At 30.7% G+C, this 24,469-nt stretch overlaps 4 protein-coding genes across 4 annotated transcripts; 2 read left to right on the forward strand and 2 right to left on the reverse strand.

Annotated features, from left to right (window-relative positions):
* Positions 1–5,053: 5,053 nt before the first annotated feature.
* Positions 5,054–7,252, reverse strand: LOC113398662 (protein starmaker). Its single transcript, XM_064216931.1, has 3 exons — positions 7,094–7,252; positions 6,827–6,988; positions 5,054–6,313 (listed from the first exon to the last, which is right to left on the reverse strand). Exons 1-3 carry the CDS (start codon positions 7,130–7,132, stop codon positions 5,078–5,080), a joined length of 1,437 nt encoding a protein of 478 aa, XP_064073001.1. The 5' UTR covers positions 7,133–7,252; the 3' UTR covers positions 5,054–5,077.
* Positions 7,253–7,900: 648 nt separating this feature from the next.
* LOC113398685 (large ribosomal subunit protein eL36) lies at positions 7,901–10,667 on the forward strand. Its single transcript, XM_026637549.2, has 4 exons — positions 7,901–8,016; positions 8,164–8,287; positions 8,643–8,735; positions 10,485–10,667. Exons 2-4 carry the CDS (start codon positions 8,165–8,167, stop codon positions 10,635–10,637), a joined length of 369 nt encoding a protein of 122 aa, XP_026493334.1. The 5' UTR covers positions 7,901–8,016; position 8,164; the 3' UTR covers positions 10,638–10,667.
* Positions 10,668–17,066: 6,399 nt separating this feature from the next.
* Positions 17,067–19,176, reverse strand: LOC113398563 (ribose-phosphate pyrophosphokinase 2). The gene has a single exon (XM_026637353.2). It carries the CDS (start codon positions 18,970–18,972, stop codon positions 17,944–17,946), a length of 1,029 nt encoding a protein of 342 aa, XP_026493138.1. The 5' UTR covers positions 18,973–19,176; the 3' UTR covers positions 17,067–17,943.
* A 755-nt stretch (positions 19,177–19,931) lies between these two features.
* On the forward strand, positions 19,932–24,353 carry LOC113398519 (histone H4 transcription factor). The gene is made up of 7 exons (XM_026637287.2): positions 19,932–20,283; positions 20,564–20,708; positions 21,613–21,854; positions 22,248–22,451; positions 22,743–22,960; positions 23,296–23,562; positions 23,887–24,353. Exons 1-7 carry the CDS (start codon positions 20,053–20,055, stop codon positions 24,230–24,232), a joined length of 1,653 nt encoding a protein of 550 aa, XP_026493072.1. The 5' UTR covers positions 19,932–20,052; the 3' UTR covers positions 24,233–24,353.
* Positions 24,354–24,469: the final 116 nt, after the last annotated feature.

Raw genomic sequence — 24,469 nt, forward strand, 5'->3', positions numbered from 1 at the left:
ATGTTACGTAAACAACGTGTAATAATTAAGCACAGGTGGAATTCGTAATTTCTCATACGACACGATGCGGCGACCCGCTATTAATTTTCATGGTTGACTACATAACTACATGCCATCCACGCATATGTTACCGACTACAATTGTTGACGTAACATTACTATTAACTTACTTGACTGCCTGGTATAGTGGCTAGTTTATGAAGGTGCAATTCCCGAGATCCTTGTTCAAACCACGATTCTGGCCAATTAAAACTTATTAGGTGTCCCATCGAGAAATTCTCAGAAGCGTCCCGAAATTTTAAACTCGGCAGTGTTTTGGTAAGGAAGTAAAACTGTTGGTCCTGTTTTGAACTCTTTTCGGCCTTGTCAGATGGCAAGAAGAATAATGAAGTGTTTGTGTTATAAGACTAGAATTGTGTTCTGGCACAAAATTTGTGCATTAAATATGTCGTTTGCAGTTGGCTAGACTAGTTTTTGACTAGCCGCCGTGGCCAAAATTGTTCAGGACGACATCATACTTAACTAACAGATGAATTTAACACTATTAATTGAAACAATATACATACAGACCTCCAGCACACCAGCACACCAGCCAGGATGGGTGGACTCTGTAGTGAAATTTGATCGGACTCATACATTCTCTCTACATTTTCTTTCACTGTTGCATGAGATCAATTATAAACATAAGTTAATTAAGTAAAAACCTGTACTTGTTCGGACTTTTTTTACGTGCGGATGTTAACTTTCAGGTATTTTGTCCACCGATTCATGTTAGTTTGGAAATTCAATGTGAATTCAAAATTTAAAGTTTCATCACAGAATCCTAATGTAATTTGGAAGAGCAAAAAAACAGAACAGTGCAGTGAGTGAACTCTGAACACGTAGGTGTGTTCGTTTTAATAGGAATTGCATTTTACAGCATGTTAATTTCAAATTTTCATTATAAGCTACAATTGCTTACACGTTTTATAATTAAAACGCATAACTTTGAAAAAAATATTTATAACAATAAACGGTGCTGAGGACGCACGGTGTAGATTTGCAGATTCCAAATCTTAGCAACCTACTTATCCTTTTTATCATCTTAACTACATGCTTTTACGTTTTATTCTACGTGCAGACTAAATCTCTCAGACATCTCGGATTATGTAGAAAATCGGTCATAATCTTGAAACTATTGGCCGGCTTCGTACTCTCTACCACCTCTAAGGTAGTTCGAAGTACTCCTACTGACCTTCTTAATACAATCAACGACTTTCGACTTGAACAATTTAAAATGCGCGCTAGACACAGCACCAAAAGTGCTTTACTCATTAACGGTAGCTTCGAACAAGAAGGAAAAATAATATCTACACCAATTTTATTATAAACCATAAATTTGTTAGAGTGTGATGGAGTAACAAGACTTTTATGTTTGTTAAATTAATGAGATAAATTTTATTATTCACCTAAAACCATAGAAAACTATCATTATGCATGTCACTATCCAGAACATGCCAGTACATGTATTATTGAACTGTCAGCATTTCGTGACTTCACAGGATCGCTGACACGAACGCTTAACGCCTAATGTAATACCTGCAAGTTATACGCTACGTGAACACGATATGATTTGTACTATGATGCATTCTATGCATCTAGTTAAAGTCAAGCTTATATTGAACCAATTACAGACGTCAGAACATGTTTCGGACTCCATCATACTGTATAAATATATATACATGCATATAGTTAGCCAGTTGTTTCGTTTACAGAGACTAAAATACTTATTGAATTAATTATTTAATAAAATGAGTATGGAAGCCACCTAATGTTAAAAGAATAAATGGATGTCAAAAAAATTGGAGACGACTGAAATTGAAACAGAAATACCATTTTATTGTTAAAATAAGATTTAAAACATATTTTACTGTTTTAAAAATCAAACTAGCCAGCAAGAATAAAATGGCTTCAAAACAAAGAGCGAATAAGACAAATAGAGAGGAGAATACTTAAGTCGGCACTAACGAGACTAATAGTTTAGTAACAATATATACTGACCGGATTTATACAATATAAATGGTCCCCCAAAACTTATCAGCATCAAATCACAATGAATTATTTTGGGTGATCAGTTTTTAAAAAAGCTTTACTAACCTTGCAACCATTTCTATGTATCTAACTTTCGAAAATTACGAACGTCTATACAAATACAAATTTTCATTCTAAATTTCGCCCACTTAGGGGATACATTTTCAAAAAATCTTTAATAGTTGTCTTTATCTCATCAATAGAAGCCTAAATACTAACTTCCATATCTCTAACATCAGAAATGTCAAATTCCATACAAACTTTCATGCCCCATTTATCCCCTCACCACATTAAGAATTTCTACACAAAATTTCATCCTGACAACCAACGATTTAGGCTGTACCTACGATATGTATGTTCTCAATCAGACATTTTTATATTTATGTAGATTGTAGTCGTTAGTTGGTATCATAATAAATGAAACAACTGTGGTAAGAAAGGCAAATATTTGCGCTGTGACTGACAAACCGAATAGTAATAACATTTGAAAAAGAAAAAAAAAGGAGGCAGCTATTCGTACAATTATAGACAATTTACTTTATTTTACTAGTATAACCTAAACACAACGCTAAATAAGTTAACATTATATTTCATTGCTGACCATACATGCATAAGTGCCTTTCGTATAAAACAACATGAATAGCAATATGTATACAACAATGCTATAACCATAATCAACGATGTTTATGTTCAAACAAACCATTGGAATGTACTGATTTACAGAGCAATAACAATTAAGATATTACAAACGTTTGTTAGGTCAAATCTTAGGTATAAAGCAGGTATAACGTCCATGAAATTCACACGTCGGTTATGCAAGTGGCATTCGCAATTTAGCTGTGACGATAAATCGCGCCACACGTGAGGAATGCTACATTACGCCCTGCTATATTGTACCCCGCGCCCAAATGGCGATAACTACGGATTTGGACATAATATATTTCGGTGAGATGACATTCTAGGTGTCACTTTGTCTTGGTGTTAATCTTGTAAAGCCTGACGCCTTACAAGATTAACCTATGTGCCGAAATGTATGGTAAATTTTAATAGAAATCACTTACAATGACTTTGTATAACTATACAGCACGGCGCTTCCTTGCACTTGAGTACCTTAATAAAATAGCGATGGTGACTTCATAGCTTAAGAAAGTAAGTGTGAATGATCGGATTTATATTCAACTTATTTAACACTTCTCATTAAATAATTTTATACCTGAGTTTATTTTTCTTTTCTAATTCAAATTGAGTAATAACCAAATGAACGAAAACTGGGAACGAGAACTGTTTGTGTTACAAATCATACAATCTGGTAACGACGTATCATATTTGAGAATAATACAAAAAGTAACGTAGCTGAAGAGTTTCTGAATGCCTAAAAACATTTTTTCTCCCTATCATACCTAATAGTCTAAGATCCGGCTGCAGAATCAGTATACCCATCGAGTGTTTGCTAAAAACCAATTTTTTACACATATTTATGATCAGGAGAATTTATATCTACCAGGTTGCCTATCAAAATGTGGCCGCTAGTATTTTTAATTATATTATTAATAATTCTTATTCCGTCAAAAATTCCATTGACTTGTTTTTTCAATAAAATGTCGTCCACTTTACGGCAACACCTATAAAGACTCTAAAAGTCATAGTTGCCGTTGCGCATCTGGCCGCACCTCTTCGCAGCCAGGTTTACACAGGTATGATTTAGTTACGTTTATACACTCACAGCGTACATTCAGAATTTATATATCAAATTAAAGCTATTTTTTTTCTGTTTATTATGATATACGGTTGCCTAATTGAATCTGGCCGCAAATAAGGGTTGCTGGCTGGGCTATATGGGATATACATATTTCTTCTATTAAGACGGTACCTACATCTACTGAATTAGTATACTCGCTGAGCTTTTCCATTGCGAATAAAAACATTAATAATCTGACACAATATTCGAGACCCAGGGATGTGCAGCCATGAAAACTGGGTAGGTGATAGCTTAACCAGCTTGGCATTTTATTATCCATACATATATATACTAGCTACCAGATCCGGCTTCGCACCGGCAGAATAAGGTCTAAAACGTTTATATCACAATTTAAATAACTATTGGTTGACATATTTTGTTCCATCGCCTTCAACAATTATATTATTCAGCCAATATACCAATAAAAAACAATTAATTATACACCTATCCCTTACTCATGAATCACTCCGTCCATTAGTAAAAACCGTATAAAAATAAATTTGGTACTGATGAGTTTAGCGTATACATAAGCGGTAAGGCAATTATTATTCATTCAATATTTTTGTTACTAGTTTTATTTTTTTATTGTGTAAATACATTCCTTACTATATCTTTAACGAGTTTGCTTGTCAATATTACGAAACATTATTTGCATGTAAAGTAATCGGGCAAAGTATTAAAGGTTTCCAACAACTTAACAGTTAGATTAATAGATACGAATAATGTCTAAGACATTTTGACATTAAACACTAAAATTAAATTACACATACTTACACACATACATAGGATACACACGTCAAAAAAGCTTATCCCCGATGATCTTGGCGTGAGACGTTGCGAGTATTAAAAGAAAATAATCATTGGCCTCACAGATATAGTTGGAACGAGTGTCTTATGCTTTAGAAACCATATAAATTTAATCCTAAAATGCCGATCGGTGTAATTGTTCGTTTTTTTTTTCAAATCCATATTAAAAAATTATCCAAATATCAGATATATATCAAATAGTTAAGATTTACATTCTATCAATCTGCAATTTTATATACATATAATCCCTTTGTTAGGCCCTCCACATATTTTGTCTTTTGTTTATTATTCTTAAAGTTTCTGGTAGCACCGATTTGGTTTACAGGTTACATCAATATGCAATTATTTATAGTAGAGTTTCACCATTTTTAACATTTTTTTTTGGATATGCCTTTAAATAATAAGCAAAAGTTTAAAATAATTTGTATTAAAGTTTTTTATTTAAGATAATAAATTATTTATTTTAATCAAATACAATTTTTTTACCCGTAAAAGGTAATAGACCTGACTGCTTTTTCTTAGCTTCCCATGAAGGATGTAATTTTTCCGGGACTTCTTCTTTCTTATCGTGTCCTCTATCTTCATGCAGTTTTAAATTATTTTGTCTATTTCCGAATTCTTTGTTTTTGTTGCTAGATTTGTTGTTTTCATAATTGTCATATTTGTTAGAACTATTATTAGATTGATAATTGTTTTTCCTAGGTTTTATTTTTGGTACATGCCCAAACATTACTGCTCTTCTGTATTTCCTGTTACCTTCTTTATGAACTTCTTTAACTTCATCAGGATTCCTTGGTTCTACAAGTGACATATAATTTTCACCAGTGGAAGTTACAAAAAATGGATCTACAATTTTCGTTACTTTTTCAGAGAAATCATCAGATTCTTTATTGAATTTTCTTTTATGTAATTTCTCATTTAAATTCTTATTCTTATTATCCTTGATTCTTTTATCTACCTTTTTATTTTTGTCTTCAGATATCTTTTTACTTCCATTGATTTTTAATTCAAAAGTTTCTTTATTAGGTTTAAATGAGTCTATTTTATTCTTATTATCATTTTTCATAACTTTCTTTGATATTTTCTTATCTTTAGTGTCATCAGAGTCACTATCTTTGTCTTCAACATTAAACTCTTTATTTGAGTCCACTTCCTCATCAGATGGATCACCTGCATCAGAGTGGTCACCTCCTTCAGAGTGGTCACCTGCATCAGAGTGGTCATCCGCATCAGAGTGGTTGCCTGTATCAGATTGATTACTTAATGTACTACTATTTTCACTTGTCCTTCCATCATTTTCAGATTTTTCATCATCCTCAGAAATTGCTTCATCATATTCTGATTTATCACCTTTAAGTGTTCCTTTTTTGAATGCCTCTTTACTTTTGTCTGTGTTTTCTACATCCCATTCACCTTCAATATGAACAGTATTCGATTTATTTTTTCCTTTCTTTTTATTCTTCTGTTTCTCTCTTTCCTCTTTTTTAAGATTTTTTCTTTCTTGCCTCGACATAAATAGGTCCTTTATTGATATATTTATGAACTTTTCCCTGATATGTTTGTATTTCTCTTGCAATGATTTGTGTAGAAGTAACCGAGCACATGCTTTATTTTCATCTACAACTGGTTTGTTTAAATATTCATTTAGATTTCCAGTATGAGTCACAATGAATCTTGCTATATCTCTTGCTTTAATTTTCTGTAAGATTAAATATTTTGATTTTAGATACCATAATATAATGTGTAGTAATTGCCAATAGCCTATTTTAATTGTAATATACAACTTAGACATAGAATTTACATGATATATTTGGTCAAGATCTTGAAAAATCAACAGCTTTTAGAGTACAACATAATAGAGAAATTAGCAATTTACATATATAGATCGGAATATACAATTCTAAGGTTTGTTAATATCTGTTCCTTGGATTGGAATAGAATAGATTATACTAGAATTTATTGCCAGTAGCGCTAAAAGGATGTGCAAAATGTCAGCACAATCAGTCCAATTTAAAATACAGATACAAGCTATCGGATTCGGAATATAGATACTGACAAGAAGAAATGGCAAATATTCCTCAATAGTTACTCACTTCCAACATTTGAAATACAAAGTTACATCAATAAAATTAAATTTATAAAATATATCCTGCCTGAAAATCGATAATTACTAACTCAAAGCTTTTTTATATCTATATAACTAAATTTTTACCTTGATAATGAGCACTTCTCTTACTGCAGACTCCGCTTTTCTTTTCTGTTTATCTTTAAGAGCCTCTGGGCCTTTTTTATCAGTTAAAGTCTTTGCCTTCCTCGTCAGCTTATGTATTGTTTGTATTTTTGCTTGGTTCAAATTCTTTTTGAGCAGAATAATCTGGAAAACCATACAATATCATGAAACTATAAGCATGTATGAGTGTTTTACATTATGTATAAAGTAAATAATTGACATATTTTATAATAAGTATTTCCCACTTACCTCGTTGTTAAAAGCTTGTTTAACAGCCCCAACCTCCATGTTTCAGTATTGTTTTTATATATTACTAAATCAAAATAAATGCAAAATATAACCTCAAACACAGACACAGTAAAACGTCATTATCATATGGATTATGGAATTTTGAAACAAATTATAAATAAAGATGTCAGGGCTGCCAACATCCAAATAGACTTAACCGTAGCGGAGGCAAACAAAAACCCTATTAATATTTAAATTAATAATAATAATATAAAAGTTATGTAGTTACTACATAATAGTAGAACTAACGAGGGTAGTTAGAATTCTATAATAATTAGGTATAAATAATATTTTTTATGTGTTATCGAATGCAGCAGCTATTTATCGCACGACCCTGGACCAATAAATAAAGATATTTTCAAATTATAGTGCGGAAACATTGCAGTGTTAATAATATTGAGCTTCAATCAATTTTGTATAAAATATACAATTTGTAATAATTTAAGTAAAATTAAAATTTATACATATTTTGATACCATTTTCCTTAAAATAAAATAGAAGTGACTTTAAATTCAAATAATTAAATATGCTAATGATTGGTTCTACTAAAATTAAATTATAATACTAAAATAAATATTTTTTTTAAATATAATTTACAGAAGAACTAACAAAAACTTAAAATATAACCAAATTCCAATATTTAGATTAAGAACATAATCGCTATTTATAAAGAAATAAAAATAAATTATTTTTATGATGTATAGATTCTATAGTTAAGGCTTATAGTATATCGATTAATTATTATACAATTATTAATAAATACATGTTTAAGATTTCGCAGTTAAACATTTGGTTTAGCCTGTATATATTTTTTTTATTTATTATCTGTTCAATTCAACTGTCAAATTCCTAATCCTTTTTGGTACAAACTGTCAATCCGGAAAGTACGTGAAATAATTTTTTACCTGATATTATCAATATAATCGTAAAATTTCACTGAGTTATTAAGTGATTTTTTGTGTTTTATTATAATAAGTGATTGTTGTGACAACATATTTTGTTCCTATCCGTTACCTATTTGATTATTTCAGCATGGCACCCCGGTTTGAGATCGCAGTTGGTCTGCGAAAAGGCCACAAAACAACTAAAATATCCGCTGGTAAAAAGGGGATTACAGACAAAGCAATCAAGATCAGACCTGCTAGGCTAAAGGGTGTAAGTTTGTGATTTTTTTACTTCGGTTCTAGATATTAAGATATATTTATTTATCTCGTGTTTTGCGATACTCGTAAACATTAATTAATTACGGTAATAGGTAATCATATTATACTATATCATATCGTAGGTGAATTGTATTTAACAAACTATTGTCTTGCAATTTGAAAACAATGTATACTAAATACTTTTAATAATAACCTCTAAAAGTTTTGTATCCAACTCCATATAGTTACCAAAGCAATCGCTAAATCATGTTAATATTTCGCTATATACATACAAAAATACATACAAAACTTTGTTATTACGATATATACTTCATTCAAATATTAATGTATTGTGTTTATTTTTTCAGTTACAAACTAAGCACTCAAAATTCGTACGTGACTTAGTCCGTGAAGTCGTTGGACATGCTCCTTATGAGAAGAGAGCTATGGAGTTGCTTAAGGTAATTTTTTATTCACTATAAAGTATATGTTAAAAGTGACTAATTAAACTATCTACCTATGTGCATATTAATATTTATTAACTTCTTTTGAAATTAAACACTCATATTTAAATGTATATAATATAGTGGAAAGTTAAAATTTCCAAATATTTATATATTCTATGCATTTTACCAATAGCTGACATCAATTGTAAACTACTTACAGTTCTTTATTAATATATATTTACTTATATCCAAAATGAATATCATAGATAGTTAAAGCCAATGATATTGCATCAATTTAATAACAAATGTTGTGTATTTGGCTCACATCCTCTCGTGGTTGGAAAAGGCTTTATATTTTTGAAATAAAAGAAGCAAGGACAAAATTAATTTTCAATACAAAAGTAATAACTATAAATTTCTCAAAATTTAATGTGAACTCTTACTTAACCAATTAAAAAACTACAACAATTTTATCCCAAAATTAATTTATTGAGTTATAACTCAGTCAATCCTAACATTAGTGGTTTGCATAAGAACAAACAATTCTATTATTTTGTATATATATATATTAAAGCTTCAATTATCATTACATGATAATCAAATAGATTATGAAAGAAATCTATAATATTAAATAAAAATGATTTATAATGAACTGCAAGACAGTAGAATCACCATAGACAGTATGGAATCCATATGTATAGTCTATTCCAATTGAAGAAGATATAAACGAATCTTAGATTTACATATTTCATGCGATGATTTGCTTATAGCTCGGCTATATTTTGCACTACTAACAAACCGTTGATTACTATTTAATTATATTATGTTTATAATACAACATTGTTCCACTTAATTACTTATATCAACTTCAATTTAACTTCCTAAGGTCCCATTACAAGTGGACAACATTCATAACACAATTTTTTCAAAAATTCATACTGAATATCATATATTATTAGAGCTCTTAACCGAATATATAGCATCTTTCAAATTGTTTATTTGGTTTTAGTCCTCTTATGATTGGAATAGACTGTTATATGAAAAATAAATAATTGTTAAAGAACCAGAACAAAACAAAATTATGCATGCACCAAGTACATGTTGTATATAGAACTTTATATAGCTAACATTTAAGCATGGTGATTTTTATTTGAAAACCTAATACTGTAACATTTCCTATTTGGTTGTTTGTTAAAATGAAGAGTTCTGAAATAATAAATTGGTTAATTTGTGTTCTTTTTGTAGTGATGGTGAAAAATTAAGTCGCAATCAAATCTATTTCATGACAATTTAAATATACTAACAAAACAGACAGCTTTCAAAATGTATGAAATACAAGCTAAATACTTATTAAAAAATAACCTTTGTTTTATTTTCGTAAGCTTAATACCAATTAAAATGTATTGATGCCTGTTCTTTTTAAAGTGACATTATTCATGCGAGACTGTGAACAGTAAATTTTTACTTTACTTAAAACTCTTATTACTCGGCATAAGTGGTAAAACTATTTACAAATTCAACCTGAATAATATTATACCAAACTAGTATCCTGTCCTGAGTTTTAATCAGAATCTGTTCAGCATTTCTGTACAATATTAATACACACAGAAACGGCACTATATTTTAGTTGCGTCTACTATGTTTTGCTATTTTTTTTAAATAAAGTTACTTTTATAAGTAAAAGTACACACTCCAATATATCCATACTATATAATATTGGAGTGTATGATAACATATACATAATTTGTAAATTGTTACTTTCAGGTGTCAAAAGACAAGCGTGCTCTGAAGTTCTTGAAGCGTCGTCTTGGCACGCACATCCGTGCTAAGAGGAAGCGTGAAGAGATGAGCAACGTGTTGGTACAGATGAGGAAGGCTGCCGCACAAGCGCACCACGCCACTACACACGCCCATTAATCTGTAATAAATTACGTCTAAGATACTAAATCGTTTTATTGGTTTTATCATTACTCTTAAAATCCAGAATATAATAAGGTCCATAGAATTATAGCTCAATTTAAAATATTAAGCCTCTTCACACTGCATTATCTAAAATTTGTTAGGTAATTTATAACTACATTAAAATACAGAATGTTATTTTAAAAAATATTTTTTTGAAATCTACAACAGTGACCAATAGTTCAGTAAAAATATTAAAATGATAACAATCTGTTATTAGAATGCCTGCTCTGACTTCAAAGTGAACCAAAACCTTTGGTAGGTACCATACCGATTTTAGTTCACTTGTTTTCTTCGCTGAGGCGCTGCTAATAACCGGTTGCCGGAAGTATATTACCTTTAACTTATAAGGGGTACTAAAATGAATAAGACCATGAAATATTTTAATAAGTAGCACATTAGGCGCCCAACTGTTGTGGCGTATAATAACTACTCTCAATTATTTGTGTCTTAGTGATTTATTTACCTATACCTTATTATGTCTATAATTCATTAATCATCATATTTGAAACGAAAGGCAATAACAACTGTTATATATATTTTATATTATAAATCTTTTATATTTTTTCAACTCCGTTATATATTACCCCCTTGTAGCTATATCGACCGTCTTTTCTTTCTCTGTTATATCGGTTACCATGGGCGACAGTCTTTTGCATAACTAATAAGTAACGTTCGAAAAATAATGGGTCTGCTATTCAATTCAAGCTTTGCAGAACTATCGATAGTTGACCTCGAAAACTATTCAGTATATCGATAGTATCGTATTGACCAATACTATCGATAGTATCGATAGCTCTCCGTGAGCAATACTATCGATAGTATCGATGGCTCCGTGAGCAATACTATCGATAGTATCGATAGCTCTCCGTGAGCAATACTATCGATAGTATCGATGGCTCCGTGAGCAATACTATCGATAGTATCGATAGCTCTCCGTGAGCAATACTATCGATAGTATCGCTAGCTCTCTGTAATCAATTCTATTGATAGTAGCGATACTATTGCTAATATCAATAGTATCGATAGCCACCGATTTTTTGATAGTATTGGTTTTTTAATGTAAGTAATGTATTCTAATCGCTACACTCAAGATTACTACAAAAAAGTTTCATTGTAATGCCACCTTCCTCCTAAAAGTTTTTTTAATGTTATGAGTATTTATAATGTTTATTCATAAATCAAACAAAAAACATTGACAACATTTTTCACATTTAAATTTTTCATTATTCCTTATTCTAAAAACAAATATTGTGGTAAATTTAATTTCATTTATTTAAATATACACTATAGTTGGCCTACTAAATTAGTTATCTTGAGAAAGTAATACTATCAGAAATTACTGGCAATCGATAGCACAAAACTATCGATAGTTTAGGTTCAAAGTAATGGTATTTGCAAAACTATCGATAGTATCAATAGTATTGACACGTGACAATACTATCGATAGTATCGCTTACGCCTTAACTATCGATAGTCTATCGAGAGTGGACTATCGATATCCAACACTATTCAATTCCAAAGCTTGGCTTGGTTTAGTCAAGCGTTACATATTATTAAATTACGCTGTATGCAATAATATTAACTTACTAGTTGTAAACTGACTTCCGATTATTTTGTCATTGAAAAGGTGGGATGCGCCAAAGGATCTCATTCGTTTATTTTAATAAATTCTTATTTTAATAAATTCCTAGCACAACGTTAAGCTGTCCGAATATCATAAGTTGAAGTGTACTAATTATTGGAGTGTGTTTTATTTTCATTAAATACACAAGTGTTAACAAATCTTATGTTACTATTAAGAGGGTTTTTCGAAACCAAAATGATAAAGAAAGAACAGTATTCATTGCTTTCGGAAACAATTTCATCAAATAATAGTAACTTTTAATTAGTGAGTAATTAAGTAAGGTTTAATTAGTGACTAAAAAATGTATATATGTGATTTTACCTCCTTATTTTTATTAAAAAGACTGATTGTGGGACATGCTTAATAGAGAATAAATCAATAAGCTACTAAATTAATTGGTCAATCTGTGGACTATACCACTTGTTACTCAGCTGAGTCATATTCATTATTCACTACAATGGACTGTGTCAAAAATTAATGACTTAAATTATTCAATTAATCAGTCTCGGACCGATCCATGTAGCCATGATATTTTTTTTTTTTTTTTTTAATAAACATTATCAGATCAATATATATTATTATAATATATTACCTCTTTCGTTGTAGTTAATAGTGAATTAACATTTTAATAAGATAAACAATATTATGAGTTATTTTTAATAACTATGTAGGGAAAAGAAACAAGTGGCCAATGTTAAAATTATATACTTTTTTCTAACTTAAGATGTTAACGTATTTTAGTATATCTTTTAAGCTTTTTATAAACATTAAATTACAAAGATTATCGATTAGGTATTATTGTTATCGGTCCAATCAAAAAGGCAAAAAAGAGCGAGACATTGAGTTTGGAATCTTTGAAAAGTGACATATTCAAAACTCCGTAAAGGTGAGCCAAGCTATGACAGTTGTAGGATGGTATTGTATTTGCCATTTTTGTTATTACTTGAAACTTGCCCAAATATTTAGAACGACATTACAATTTTTAAATGCGCGTTATTGATGACTACTGCTACAGCTGACCACATAGTATTTTTTGATATGGTACCTTAGCTGGCTTAACTAACAAGTTCTATGGGTTTTATCAACTCAAATTCGTTCTCGTTTGTAATTTGCGTCACATCAATTAATTTACGTAGTGATCTCGGTAATTAAATGTATTTGTCAAATTGCTATTAATTTAGCTACGTAGATTTACTACTGTTTATTTATCAAATCTTATCTGTTTTTATTATGACGATAGGGGGGCCTGAAGAGGTCATTTATTTATCGAAGCTTATGCAGAACGTACGCAAATTGCGTCACAAATTGTTATTTGTATTTAAATAATAATTACAATTATACTATCATTATTGAAATAGATTTTTTTTAATTATTTATTTATATTATTATAATTAAATCAGAAATTATTGAAAACAACGAAAGTGTCAAAGTATTGGTATCCATGTCTTGAAAGTTAGTTATTTATTTAATCTTCAAAACTTTTTGTTTAACCGTCATTCGTATTTCGTCATATTATTACAAATTAAAGTACGCAATCACAAAAAGTACACATAACAACATACTTGTAAATTATTATTTTATATTATTATTATTCTTACTTTTGAATTAATGTTGGAAATTCGTAGTTTATGAATAATTGTCTCTATATCGTCGTATAAATATACTTTCTACATGATACTGAATGAACCAATAAATAACAGAAATTAGATTTATGAATTTTGAAATATTGTCGTATAAAGCAATAAAGCTCTCATTAAAATGTTTTCAAAACATTTGTTTTATCTGGCAGCCAACAAATACTGTCGAAAACAAACACATAATATAAGTTATAACGTCAGCTTGCAATCTTAACGGTTACGGAAAATTTTTGGTTAATATTAACTAAGCTGTTTATCTCACAATCAGACATTTAATATTAAAAATGTTGTCTAATAAACTTATTTATTCTTGATAGCATTTGTCAACTTTTAATCTTGTGCTCTTTTTTAAATCGGTTAGTTAAGGTAATATTAAGAAAAATACGTCTCTTCATAAATCTTATAATATACTCTGAGATACAGAATGACATAGCTTGTAAGCCGGTTTCCTTACAACCTATCTCTTTCGAGGACAAGATGAATTTAATTTAAAAAAACTCGGTGGCGGCTAAGCGCGAGCTTTGTTTACGGTGTGCTAATGCTAAGTGTATATATACGACCTTCAATATGCGGAAGCGGTCTGCGGTATATTAAAATTGATTGACTTGTTAAAATGGCACACTAAAAGTTGTGCTTCACGAGATCTATGAAAAAAAACTATTGCTTATATTTGAGGAATTTGACTGTTTATAATTTAACTTCCAGCAAAAATAATAATATTTTATTGTTTTAAAAATAAATCTAATAATTGAGTTACAAAACAAGGCTTCGAATACGAAAATACTCTGCCCTGATTATATTATTACAATTGGATGATAAACTTATGATAACATATGGCGCGAATAAGATATATTTAAGTATTATAATCGGCACAACTAAGAATGGTTGATAAAAATATCAACGAGGTGTTCGTGGATGATTTTTCGTAAATACTTAAAATGAATACCGGAAAAATGTTTTTTTTTTTTATTGGCAATTACCCTTAATAGGACCTCGACATAAAAGCCTACAAAGCGTTTAATAAAAATAGCAGGATCAATACCATCCCCTTGGGCCTTTGTCTTTGCCTTGCCCACTTCTAACATAAGCTGTAGAAACTTAAATCCAATTTAAGAAAAGGCATATTAGCAATTCTATAAAAATGCAAATAAATAAATAAATTATTTTTAATTAAATCGCCGCTAAGGTCTCCGAATATATATAAGTTTTATTCCCTTTTTTTTTCAGAATAACTCGGATTATTATCAGCGTTATTATTGAAAGCTCTAAAGGTTTTTTTTTATTTTATGTGTCCTCTGCACAAAATTTGCCCGGAAGAGAGAACTCTTTAGCGATAAGCCCTTCAGTTGCACCTTATGCGACTTCTGTAAATCCATTTGTATGTTTTATTCTAAGACTAACGACCTGCCCTGGCTTCGCATGCGTACAATGCTTTATACACAACGTCCACAGCTTTAATGTCATTAGATACAAACCTCTATCCCTGCCCATATATATAGATAGTCCCTGCATTTGCAAATCTGTAATATCTTCGAATGTATAGATTTAAATTAAATGCTGTAAAGGACCACATTGATCTATATGAAATGCACAATGTATTTAAGGTACTTAATTGGATATGGATTAATGCTGTCTTGCTTAGAAATCGCTTCGTAATTAAGCCTTTATTTCTCGTAAAAAGTAAAGGATAAAAAATGGTTGTTGTAGGTTATCCCTAAGAGATAGACAAATAACATCGAAAACTTTTTTGTAGACCTTTTTAAGGTGTACAAAACTGTAGTACATTATTTTGATCTATATCGTAAGATTAAATGTAAGCGCAAAAAAGATGTTTGTTTAACCAATATACAAACAAAACAAACAAAATACAAACCTTTCTATTGAATCAATCTATCTTTCTAAAATAAATTGCATCAAAATCTTTTGTTTAGTCATAAAGATCTAAGCATACATAGGGACAAACAGACAACGGGAAGTGACTTTGTTTTGGTACTATGTAGGATCAAATAGTACCAAAATAATATATAAATAAATAATTCCAAAAATATTTGTTAATTATTTAATATTTTAAATGTACATTGCACAGGTTGGAACTCACGACCCGGTTTTACATAAAATTATTTTATTCACAGGGCTATCACGGCTCTTGGTTACTAGCTAGCTTATGTGTTTTATATCTGTAGAAACGTATTTATAACATGAATGTATATAAGAAAATATTTTCAGTGCGTCTCATTTAACGACTTTATTTATAATCTAGATAGGAAGACAACACATGACATGACGAATGATTGAAATAAGTATTTGTGTCGCTCTCTCCATATATAAATTAGATATTAAAACTTCGCTTGTCATATTTTTATATTGTAAAATATATTTTTAATTATCGTGTATTTTAATTTTGGTGATACGCCGCATTGCATTCAACCTACTTTTGACGCTTACAAAGTGCAAATAAAAGTCTACTTTGAACGAATCTAAATATATAAAAAAATGTTTCATAAAAAACGGCAGACGCAATTATTTATAATTTAACGTCTTTTGGCTGACGAAATACGTGTCTATTAAAAATCTTCCTGATATTTAAAAATAAAGCAATAGACTATCATATGAAATATGAAAACATTAGTGGTTAGGTTAACAACAATATGGAAAGTGATATACACATAATAAATTGATATGACATGAAGTACATATAGAATCAATATTTTGTTTTCTTTATTAATAGATATTAAACAAGGCGCGCCCACAAACGTTTGCAGATCACTGTCAATTGACCCCAGGTCAAGACTTAACACTTAGCAGATATATTTTATGATGTAATGACACAAACAATGTGCTTCATACAAATATTTTTATATTAACTTATTAATTTAATATAAAAGATTTTTAGTCCGTATATACTAATACTTTAATTTTTTAATATCCTTAATTTAAAACGGCTGTTATAACTACAAGTTGCATTGCCCCATCGCTGCACTTAAAAAACGTGTCTATAAACTGCACATTTCCAGTCGAACTTTATTCATAAATTTTCAAGTTTATTATTAGGTGCTTCATAATCTCATGTCAAATTCTAAGTATGGTTTTTAAAATATTATTGACAAAAGAAAAAAACAATCAGCTTTGTATTTTTTTTTATTAATGTCTTAGTTTATGGACCAAATATACATAGGTTATTGTAGATTTATAAATTTAGAAAAAAAAAAATCTTAATATATGCTAATAAAAGGGCAACAAGCAATTGCCAAAAAAAATATTTTTTTCTCTTTAGTTTTTGCATTCATACAATTTTTTACATACAACATAAAAACCAATTACAGATACTCGCTACAACTAATTTCATTTAGAACATATAACATTAAAGGCCACATATTTGCTATGTTTAAGTTGCCATTGTGTATATTTTAGTTAATTTTTACAAACTATACATATATATACCATTCTTTTTAATTCATTATGCAAAAACATGTCTTTTAATATTAAAAAAAAGAAATAACTGAAAATATAAGTGAATACTTGTAAAGGCTGAATGAATTTCAATATTTCTGTATATAAAATATAAAGAAATCTAGAAATTCTTTACAAAAATTGCTCACATTATACTAATATTTATGTAAATGCACAGTTTATCGAAATACCTGTTATACTTATGGCAGGTAAGATTTACATTTACACAATGTGAAAAATACTTATGTCATGAAAATTTTGTAACAATATATATTTTTTATAAAATAAAATGTTCTTTTATAAACATTTTATGCATTGACATTACTATGAAACAATGCTATTCTTATATTAACTTAATGAGATTATATCTAAAACTAAATGATGGTTCCAACATTTTGATTTATTGCTTTGAATAAAGCTATCATCAGAATTAGCATTTGTAGCAAACAGACAATATTTTTATAACAATAAAAAAATTATAGTCAATTGACAAGCAGCTTTTACTGATGTTGGAGACCTTAATCTAATAACATTGAAAATAAAGATTAAACTAATATGGAACATTAGAAAATAGATAGGAAACAGATTCTCCATTATGCGTACGCCGAACAGCTTCTGCTAACATCATCGACACATCAATACATTGTATTTTAGGGCAGTCTTGCATGTGCCTTTCTTGGGGTATAGTGTTAGTCACAACCACAGCTTCTAAGCAGGCATTATTGATACGAGAAATTGCAGGACCAGAGAAAATGCCATGAGTTAGAATTGCATATACCTTAGTGGCTCCAGCTTCTATTAATTTTTCTGCAGCATGACAGATAGTTCCACAGGTATCTGCCATGTCATCAACTAAGATAGCGATTCTGTCCTTTACATCACCTACAAGTACCATCGAAGCAACCTCATTAGCCTTTTTCCGTTCTTTGTGGATAAGGGCAAACTCAACATTCAAGCGATCCGCGATCGATGTTACCCTCTTAGCTCCACCAGCATCGGGCGATACGACGATGCTAGTTTTCCAGTCAGGAATATTTTCTTTAATCCACTTCAATACAGCCGGCTCCGCGAAAAGGTTATCGACGGGGATATCGAAAAAACCTTGAATTTGCGACGCATGAAGATCCATTGTTATTATATGATCTGCCCCGGATACTGATAAGATGTTAGCGACAAGTTTGGCAGTGATAGGAGCCCTGCTTTTGTCTTTTTTATCCTGTCTAGCGTAAGGGAAACACGGGATGACGGCGGTTACACGGGATGCGGATGCTATTTTACAAGCATTTATCATAATAAGTAGCTCCATAAGATTATCGTTAATTTCACCACTTCCACTCTGTACGATGTAAACATCTTCGCCTCGCACAGATTCACCAATCTCCACACACGTTTCCATGTTACTAAATTTCTTGGTTACCACTTTGCCAAGATCAATTCCGAGACGGTCAACGATTTTTTGCGCCAAATCGGGATGGGAGCTACCACTGAAAACTTTGATGTTAGGCATTCTGGTTGATAACGGTGAAGCAAGGTGATCTAATTTATTCACTACTTCTTCTAGAGTTACAGTTGATTTCATCAGCGCCGTAGTGAAGATTTGTTTGTTTCGTCGCCCGCGAACAAAACGCCGGGATTACAGCTAATGCCGACGACAAGGGATACTTAATGCAACGTGGGGACTCTTGTTGAGCCGCAAATACGTCGAACTTTACGCGCTTGCTGCCTTGCACGCACGTTTTTATATTATATTGAATGAATTGTCAAGCAAGACAGCTTAAACGATACGGGTGTGACCAGTTTATGTCACATTCACAAAAACAAATATTTATGTTATATTATAAAAATGTGACATAACTGTATTATATAACTTATTTGCTTTGATCATATAATTATCCATAAATAGTTTTATTGTTAAAGTTAAAATTTAGCACAAATATAATTTCTACATTAAAGTCCCTTTCCTTAAATTATAATATTTTTCTTAACAGCTCTTGCAAGTAACAAATTATTTTAATTCTTTTCAGTAGTATGTTACATAATTATATATTATATATTTTTATGCGATTACATTTTATAGTTTTCTGTTGTAAAATAAATTAAAACCTCGGCTAAAGTTTTTCCACTAAAATAAATGTTTGTTTTTATGTTTATTACAACATACAATTAGTATTAGATTGTAAAATAGAAGAAGTGCGTTTATTTATTTTAATTTTTTTTCTTTGTTATTAATGTTGTATGTTTATTTTTTAGAAAGAAGTAACCGAGAACATCTAAAAACGGAAAGACAGAGTTCTCGACGTAATAAAACGTAATAGATCCACATATTATTTTAGATAATTCTTATCAAGACTTGTAATATTACACTTTATATAAATTGATTATATAAATCATTTTATTGAAATTTGTGTTAACTAAGTTGCAAAATAATATGTTTTTATTTTTAACGATAATAACTTGATCATTATAGTGATCTTACAACACCATATTGTCAAAATGGTATTTATTTTCAAATTTTCATAATGTCAACAATTTGCCAAAACTTGTAAAATATATATTTCTAAACCACTATTTTCATCAAAATGACGATTATATGTTTTTAATGTAAAGCAAAATAAATAAGTTTATATTAGTATTTTTAGTAATATTTGTAGAATACATAATGGAGGAAAATAATGTAAAGTCAGATACAACAAAATTAAAATTGGTCCGTTGTATGGAATGGCTTCAACATCAAAACGATCCAAAAAAGCTCTCCTTACAGAACCAAAATGATATACAGTTTATATGTGAAACAAATGCACATCGTAAGAAATTTTTGCTATCGGTAGCAGACGATCATGCTACTGTGCCAGCTGGAATCGACGAGCCAGCTATAGAACCAAAGGCCGTGGTAAATAGAAAATAATTAATTTACCCAGTCCTATATATAAATTATATTATAGTCAATTGTTATTCATACCAACCTAAGGTTTTTTTCCTCGTAAAATAATCCTGGTTTAATAAAAGTACATATAATTCAGTTATATAAGTTGGTGATTCCATTAAATATAACATTTCACCGGGCTAATTAATTAATATAGGCAGAAACAGATATTTTGATTGTATATATATAAGTTTACAATGACTGGTGATAAGTTGAAGATAATTTTGTAATTTTAAATGATCAACAGCCTTTGCGCCGATTACGGGAGGAGGACCTACAAATGCTGTGTGAATGGCAGACATGCAAGACCTACTACACAAACTATCAACAATTTCAGAAGCATGTTGCTACACATGCTTCTGATCTTCACATTATAGATAAAGAAGGAAATGGTAATATATGAGACTTTAAAAAAGAAAGACCTTATCTATTTTATATTAAAGACTTGTTATATACATGTATTTATTTACTGTGTGTGTATAAACTTTAACTCTAACATGTAATGGATATATACATGTATAAAGGTTTTTTTCTTTGTGTGTCTTGTAAAACTACTGAATGTTTCCATATAAAACTATGACCAATAGATGCAATATTGTATGTATAGCCCATTCTAATGGAAGTAAGAAAAAAGATAAACAAACCTTAGATTTACATATTTCAAGCGACTTGCTAATAACTCAGCTATGTTGTGCACTACTAAGAGTTTATGATTAATATATCTTTATTTATAATACAACACCATTTCACTTAACTACTTATTTCCACTTTAATTTTACTTCTAAAATTCCAACAACAGTTTTGTTGATGTTCAAAATGCCATTTTTCGCAAATCCATAGTGAATATCATAGATTAATCAAGCTCTCGACCAATGATATCCATGTCAAATGTTTATTTAGCTTTTTCCTGTTATGGTTGGAATAGAGTATAGATGGTTATAGGCTATACATTTTATGATATGCTTTGATCCATCCCTCTTTTCTTGTATAATGCTCATCAAAGTGAGCAGGTAACAGCTTGTTATAAATATCAGTAAACAGCTGCTACAATTATTCTTAAGATTAGTCAAGTTAATGATAGTGTTTTGCTATCCATAGTAAATAGCACGTTCAACATTCAATTAATGTGTTTTGTAAATGATTTCAAGCAGTTACAAAATACATGTATTTGACATAGTTAATGAAAAATGTCTTAATAACCAATGCTAGTCATCTGCTGGCAGATAAGAGATTAAATAACTAGCCTTAAATAGAAAATATTCATAAATTTTTATATCAGAATGTTTGTGCTTTCAGTGGACTATGTATGCTTATGGGATGTTTGTGGCCATAGTACCTCAGATTTCAATGAGATGGTACGTCATATTAACTACCATGCGTACCATGCACGATTATTAGCAATTGGCTTTAATGGGAGAGCAACCTTGAAATTGGAGAGATGCAAAAAGGACTCTACTAAAAGAAATCAAATACCTCCATTGAAGAGTAAACATTGTTGTATGTGGGTTGGGTGTTCAGAGAGTTTTAATTCTATACAGGTAATTTAATACTATTATTATAATGTTTTTTCTTCTAACTGTATGTTATTTATCTATCTATTACAAACTTAACCATTTCCATTTTTAAGGGTAAACAAGTTTAGAAAGTGTTATATTACATATTCTGAAGAGTAATATTGTCTAAGTTATTCTTCTAAAACTTTTCTTGTCTAAGGGGTACTGTCAGTATAAAAAATCTTTCAAAAATTATATTTATAAGATTTTTAATAATTATATTTAGTAATTACGGTTAGTTGATCAAAGTGTATGTAGAGCATAGCTTTATCTCTCCATGAGACACCTTGTAATTTAAAACAGCTGTAATTTATGCAGAAACTTGACTGACTTATATAGACTGAATAGATGCAAATAGTTTTTATTGTGTGCTTTTAGGTATTCTTGGACCATGTCAAGCAGCATATAAACAACACTGATGGATTTCTCTGTTCATGGGCTGGCTGCGGAGCGGTGTTCCCTCGGCGTGTGTTGCTCACCATGCATGTCCGCTCCCACACACGCGAGCGACTTATTGCCTGTTTTCACTGCGGCCATCACTTTGCTTGTAATAGAAAATTGAGTGACCATTTGCTTAGACAGGTGAGTCTAACATTTTGACCGTCTAATTTTTTTTTTTGATAAATCATTGAAGACATATTTTATATATTATTAACAGACTGATGAACTCTGCAAGAATCAACAAATGTGGAGCTGGAGCAATTACTCCTTAATATGCGCAAAGCATGTCCAGTGCACATATCAAGTGTCTAAGTTTTTTGTTTACACTATACCACTTTAGATGTCATTCAATATAAAAAAACAAACTATTTGTTACAGAAGAACACCTATATTAATTTATTATTCAGTTGTTTATATAATCTATATGTCCAGAACGTTCACCTGGGCGCCGGCTTCTCGTGCAGCATGTGCGGCATCACGTGCGCCAGCGAGTACCTCATGCGCGAACACGAGAGACAACACGTGTCAGCGTACGCGTGCGCCCTCTGCGACATGTCCGCGCCCACGCCCGCCGCGCTGGCTCACCACGTGCGCTACCGCCACCTCGCCGACCACACGCGCACGCATGCCTGCCCGCACTGCCCCTACAGGTGACCTACAGCAGGGGCGCTACCGACACCTCTGGTCTGGTTCAGATCTGGTTTGCAAAAGTGGTTGCAACATGTTCTTTACATGTGCTTCGGAATGACATCTTTATTTCCCAGGCTTAACTGAGATACAATATTTTGGTGTTCTACCTATTTTGCGAAAATTATACTGGTCGTATACACTACAAGATCACAGGAATGCAAATACTATAAGTAACATATTTGACTCTAGAAAAAGTGATGAGTAGATGTTACTTTTTGAAAGAGTAGCGCAAAGCCGTTCTTGTTAGCGCGCAGTTATATTTTTTTAATTAAAATAATGTAATTTATATTTCTAGAGCTGTAACGAAATGGGATCTTCGAAAACACATTCCAACACACACGAGTAAGAAAAAGCGAAAGAAACGCGAAGAAGACAGCAGTGACGTGGAAGTATCCGAAGGTAATTCAGAAGAAGAAGTTAAGAAGGAGAAAGTCAAGAAGAAGTATGCATGTCACATGTGTCCTGAGAAGGAAGTGAAAATCTTTTCGAGAGGGACGAGGCTGACTACGCATCTTGTTAAAGTTCATGGGGCTCAGTGGCCGTTTGGACATAGTAGATTTAGGTACGTATTTTAATCTTAGAGTGATCCCTCACCGAGACCGTTCACCTGTTTAACAGTTCAGATTCGAGCATTACATAATTGAGTGAGAAGAACTGAGCATTATAGTGCAACTTGTTAAAAAACTGTCTCAACTGCTGGCTCAAAATCCTGTCTTAAATTGTTATATTACAGGCGAATAGTATATATCAATAGTGTACAGGCTTATTAACTTTTAAACTACAAAAAACAGCAATTAAAGAGTTTAAATTTAGCGGTAAAATAACTAATTGCTCAGTCTAGTCTTGAAGAGCATTACCAACTATAATAATCTACGTTCTATTGCAGGTATCAAATAAGTGAAGATGGCATGTACCGTTTAACCACAACCAGATTTGAATTTGAAGATGTCTCCAAGAAAATTGTCGATGGTTACAGTTGGCCGAAGGAGTCGCTAACAAATGAGTTTGAATTTAATCTTAAACAAACAGCAGTTGCCACGGAAACGTCACCGCAAAGATTTGAAATATCACTTAAAAATAATAAAAATAGTGATGTTAACGACGTACAAGATGATTCAGAAGACAAACAGAATAAAAATAATAAAGCAGTTGAAATTATGATGTGCGATGTCGATGAACATGGCAACATTATTAGCACTGAAACTATCCAATCCGATGTTGTTTACACGTAGCAAGCAATGTGATAATAATATTAATAATAATAGAATATTCAATATTATCAATAGTATAATAATATGCACTGTTTCATGTTATATTTTTCATTTTATAATTTCAATAAAATTATGTATATTAGATTTAATTAAATAATTTTTATTTTAATGTATATTTTTTATTTCTGTTACAACACATAAAAACTTGATATAAAATTTAAAAAATATTATTTCATCACAAGTATGTGATTATTGCCA

This window comes from Vanessa tameamea, chromosome 14 (genome assembly GCF_037043105.1).
Source record: "Vanessa tameamea isolate UH-Manoa-2023 chromosome 14, ilVanTame1 primary haplotype, whole genome shotgun sequence".
NCBI classification, from domain to species: Eukaryota; Metazoa; Arthropoda; class Insecta; order Lepidoptera; family Nymphalidae; genus Vanessa; species Vanessa tameamea.

Excerpts from the sequence above, each read along its gene's own strand:
- LOC113398685 (XM_026637549.2), top strand. The coding sequence starts at position 8,165 with ATGGCACCCCGGTTTGAGATCGCAGTTGGTCTGCGAAAAGGCCACAAA. Across the intron at positions 8,288-8,642 it reads GACCTGCTAGGCTAAAGGGT|TTACAAACTAAGCACTCAAA; the intron begins GTAAGTTTGTGA and ends TTATTTTTTCAG. Across the intron at positions 8,736-10,484 it reads GAGCTATGGAGTTGCTTAAG|GTGTCAAAAGACAAGCGTGC; the intron begins GTAATTTTTTAT and ends TGTTACTTTCAG.
- LOC113398519 (XM_026637287.2), top strand. The coding sequence starts at position 20,053 with ATGGAGGAAAATAATGTAAAGTCAGATACAACAAAATTAAAATTGGTC. Across the intron at positions 21,855-22,247 it reads AGAGTTTTAATTCTATACAG|GTATTCTTGGACCATGTCAA; the intron begins GTAATTTAATAC and ends GTGTGCTTTTAG. Across the intron at positions 22,452-22,742 it reads GTGACCATTTGCTTAGACAG|AACGTTCACCTGGGCGCCGG; the intron begins GTGAGTCTAACA and ends CTATATGTCCAG.
- LOC113398563 (XM_026637353.2), bottom strand. The coding sequence starts at position 18,972 with ATGAAATCAACTGTAACTCTAGAAGAAGTAGTGAATAAATTAGATCAC.
- LOC113398662 (XM_064216931.1), bottom strand. The coding sequence starts at position 7,132 with ATGGAGGTTGGGGCTGTTAAACAAGCTTTTAACAACGAG. Across the intron at positions 6,989-7,093 it reads AACAAGCTTTTAACAACGAG|ATTATTCTGCTCAAAAAGAA; the intron begins GTAAGTGGGAAA and ends ATGGTTTTCCAG. Across the intron at positions 6,314-6,826 it reads GAGAAGTGCTCATTATCAAG|AAAATTAAAGCAAGAGATAT; the intron begins GTAAAAATTTAG and ends TTAATCTTACAG.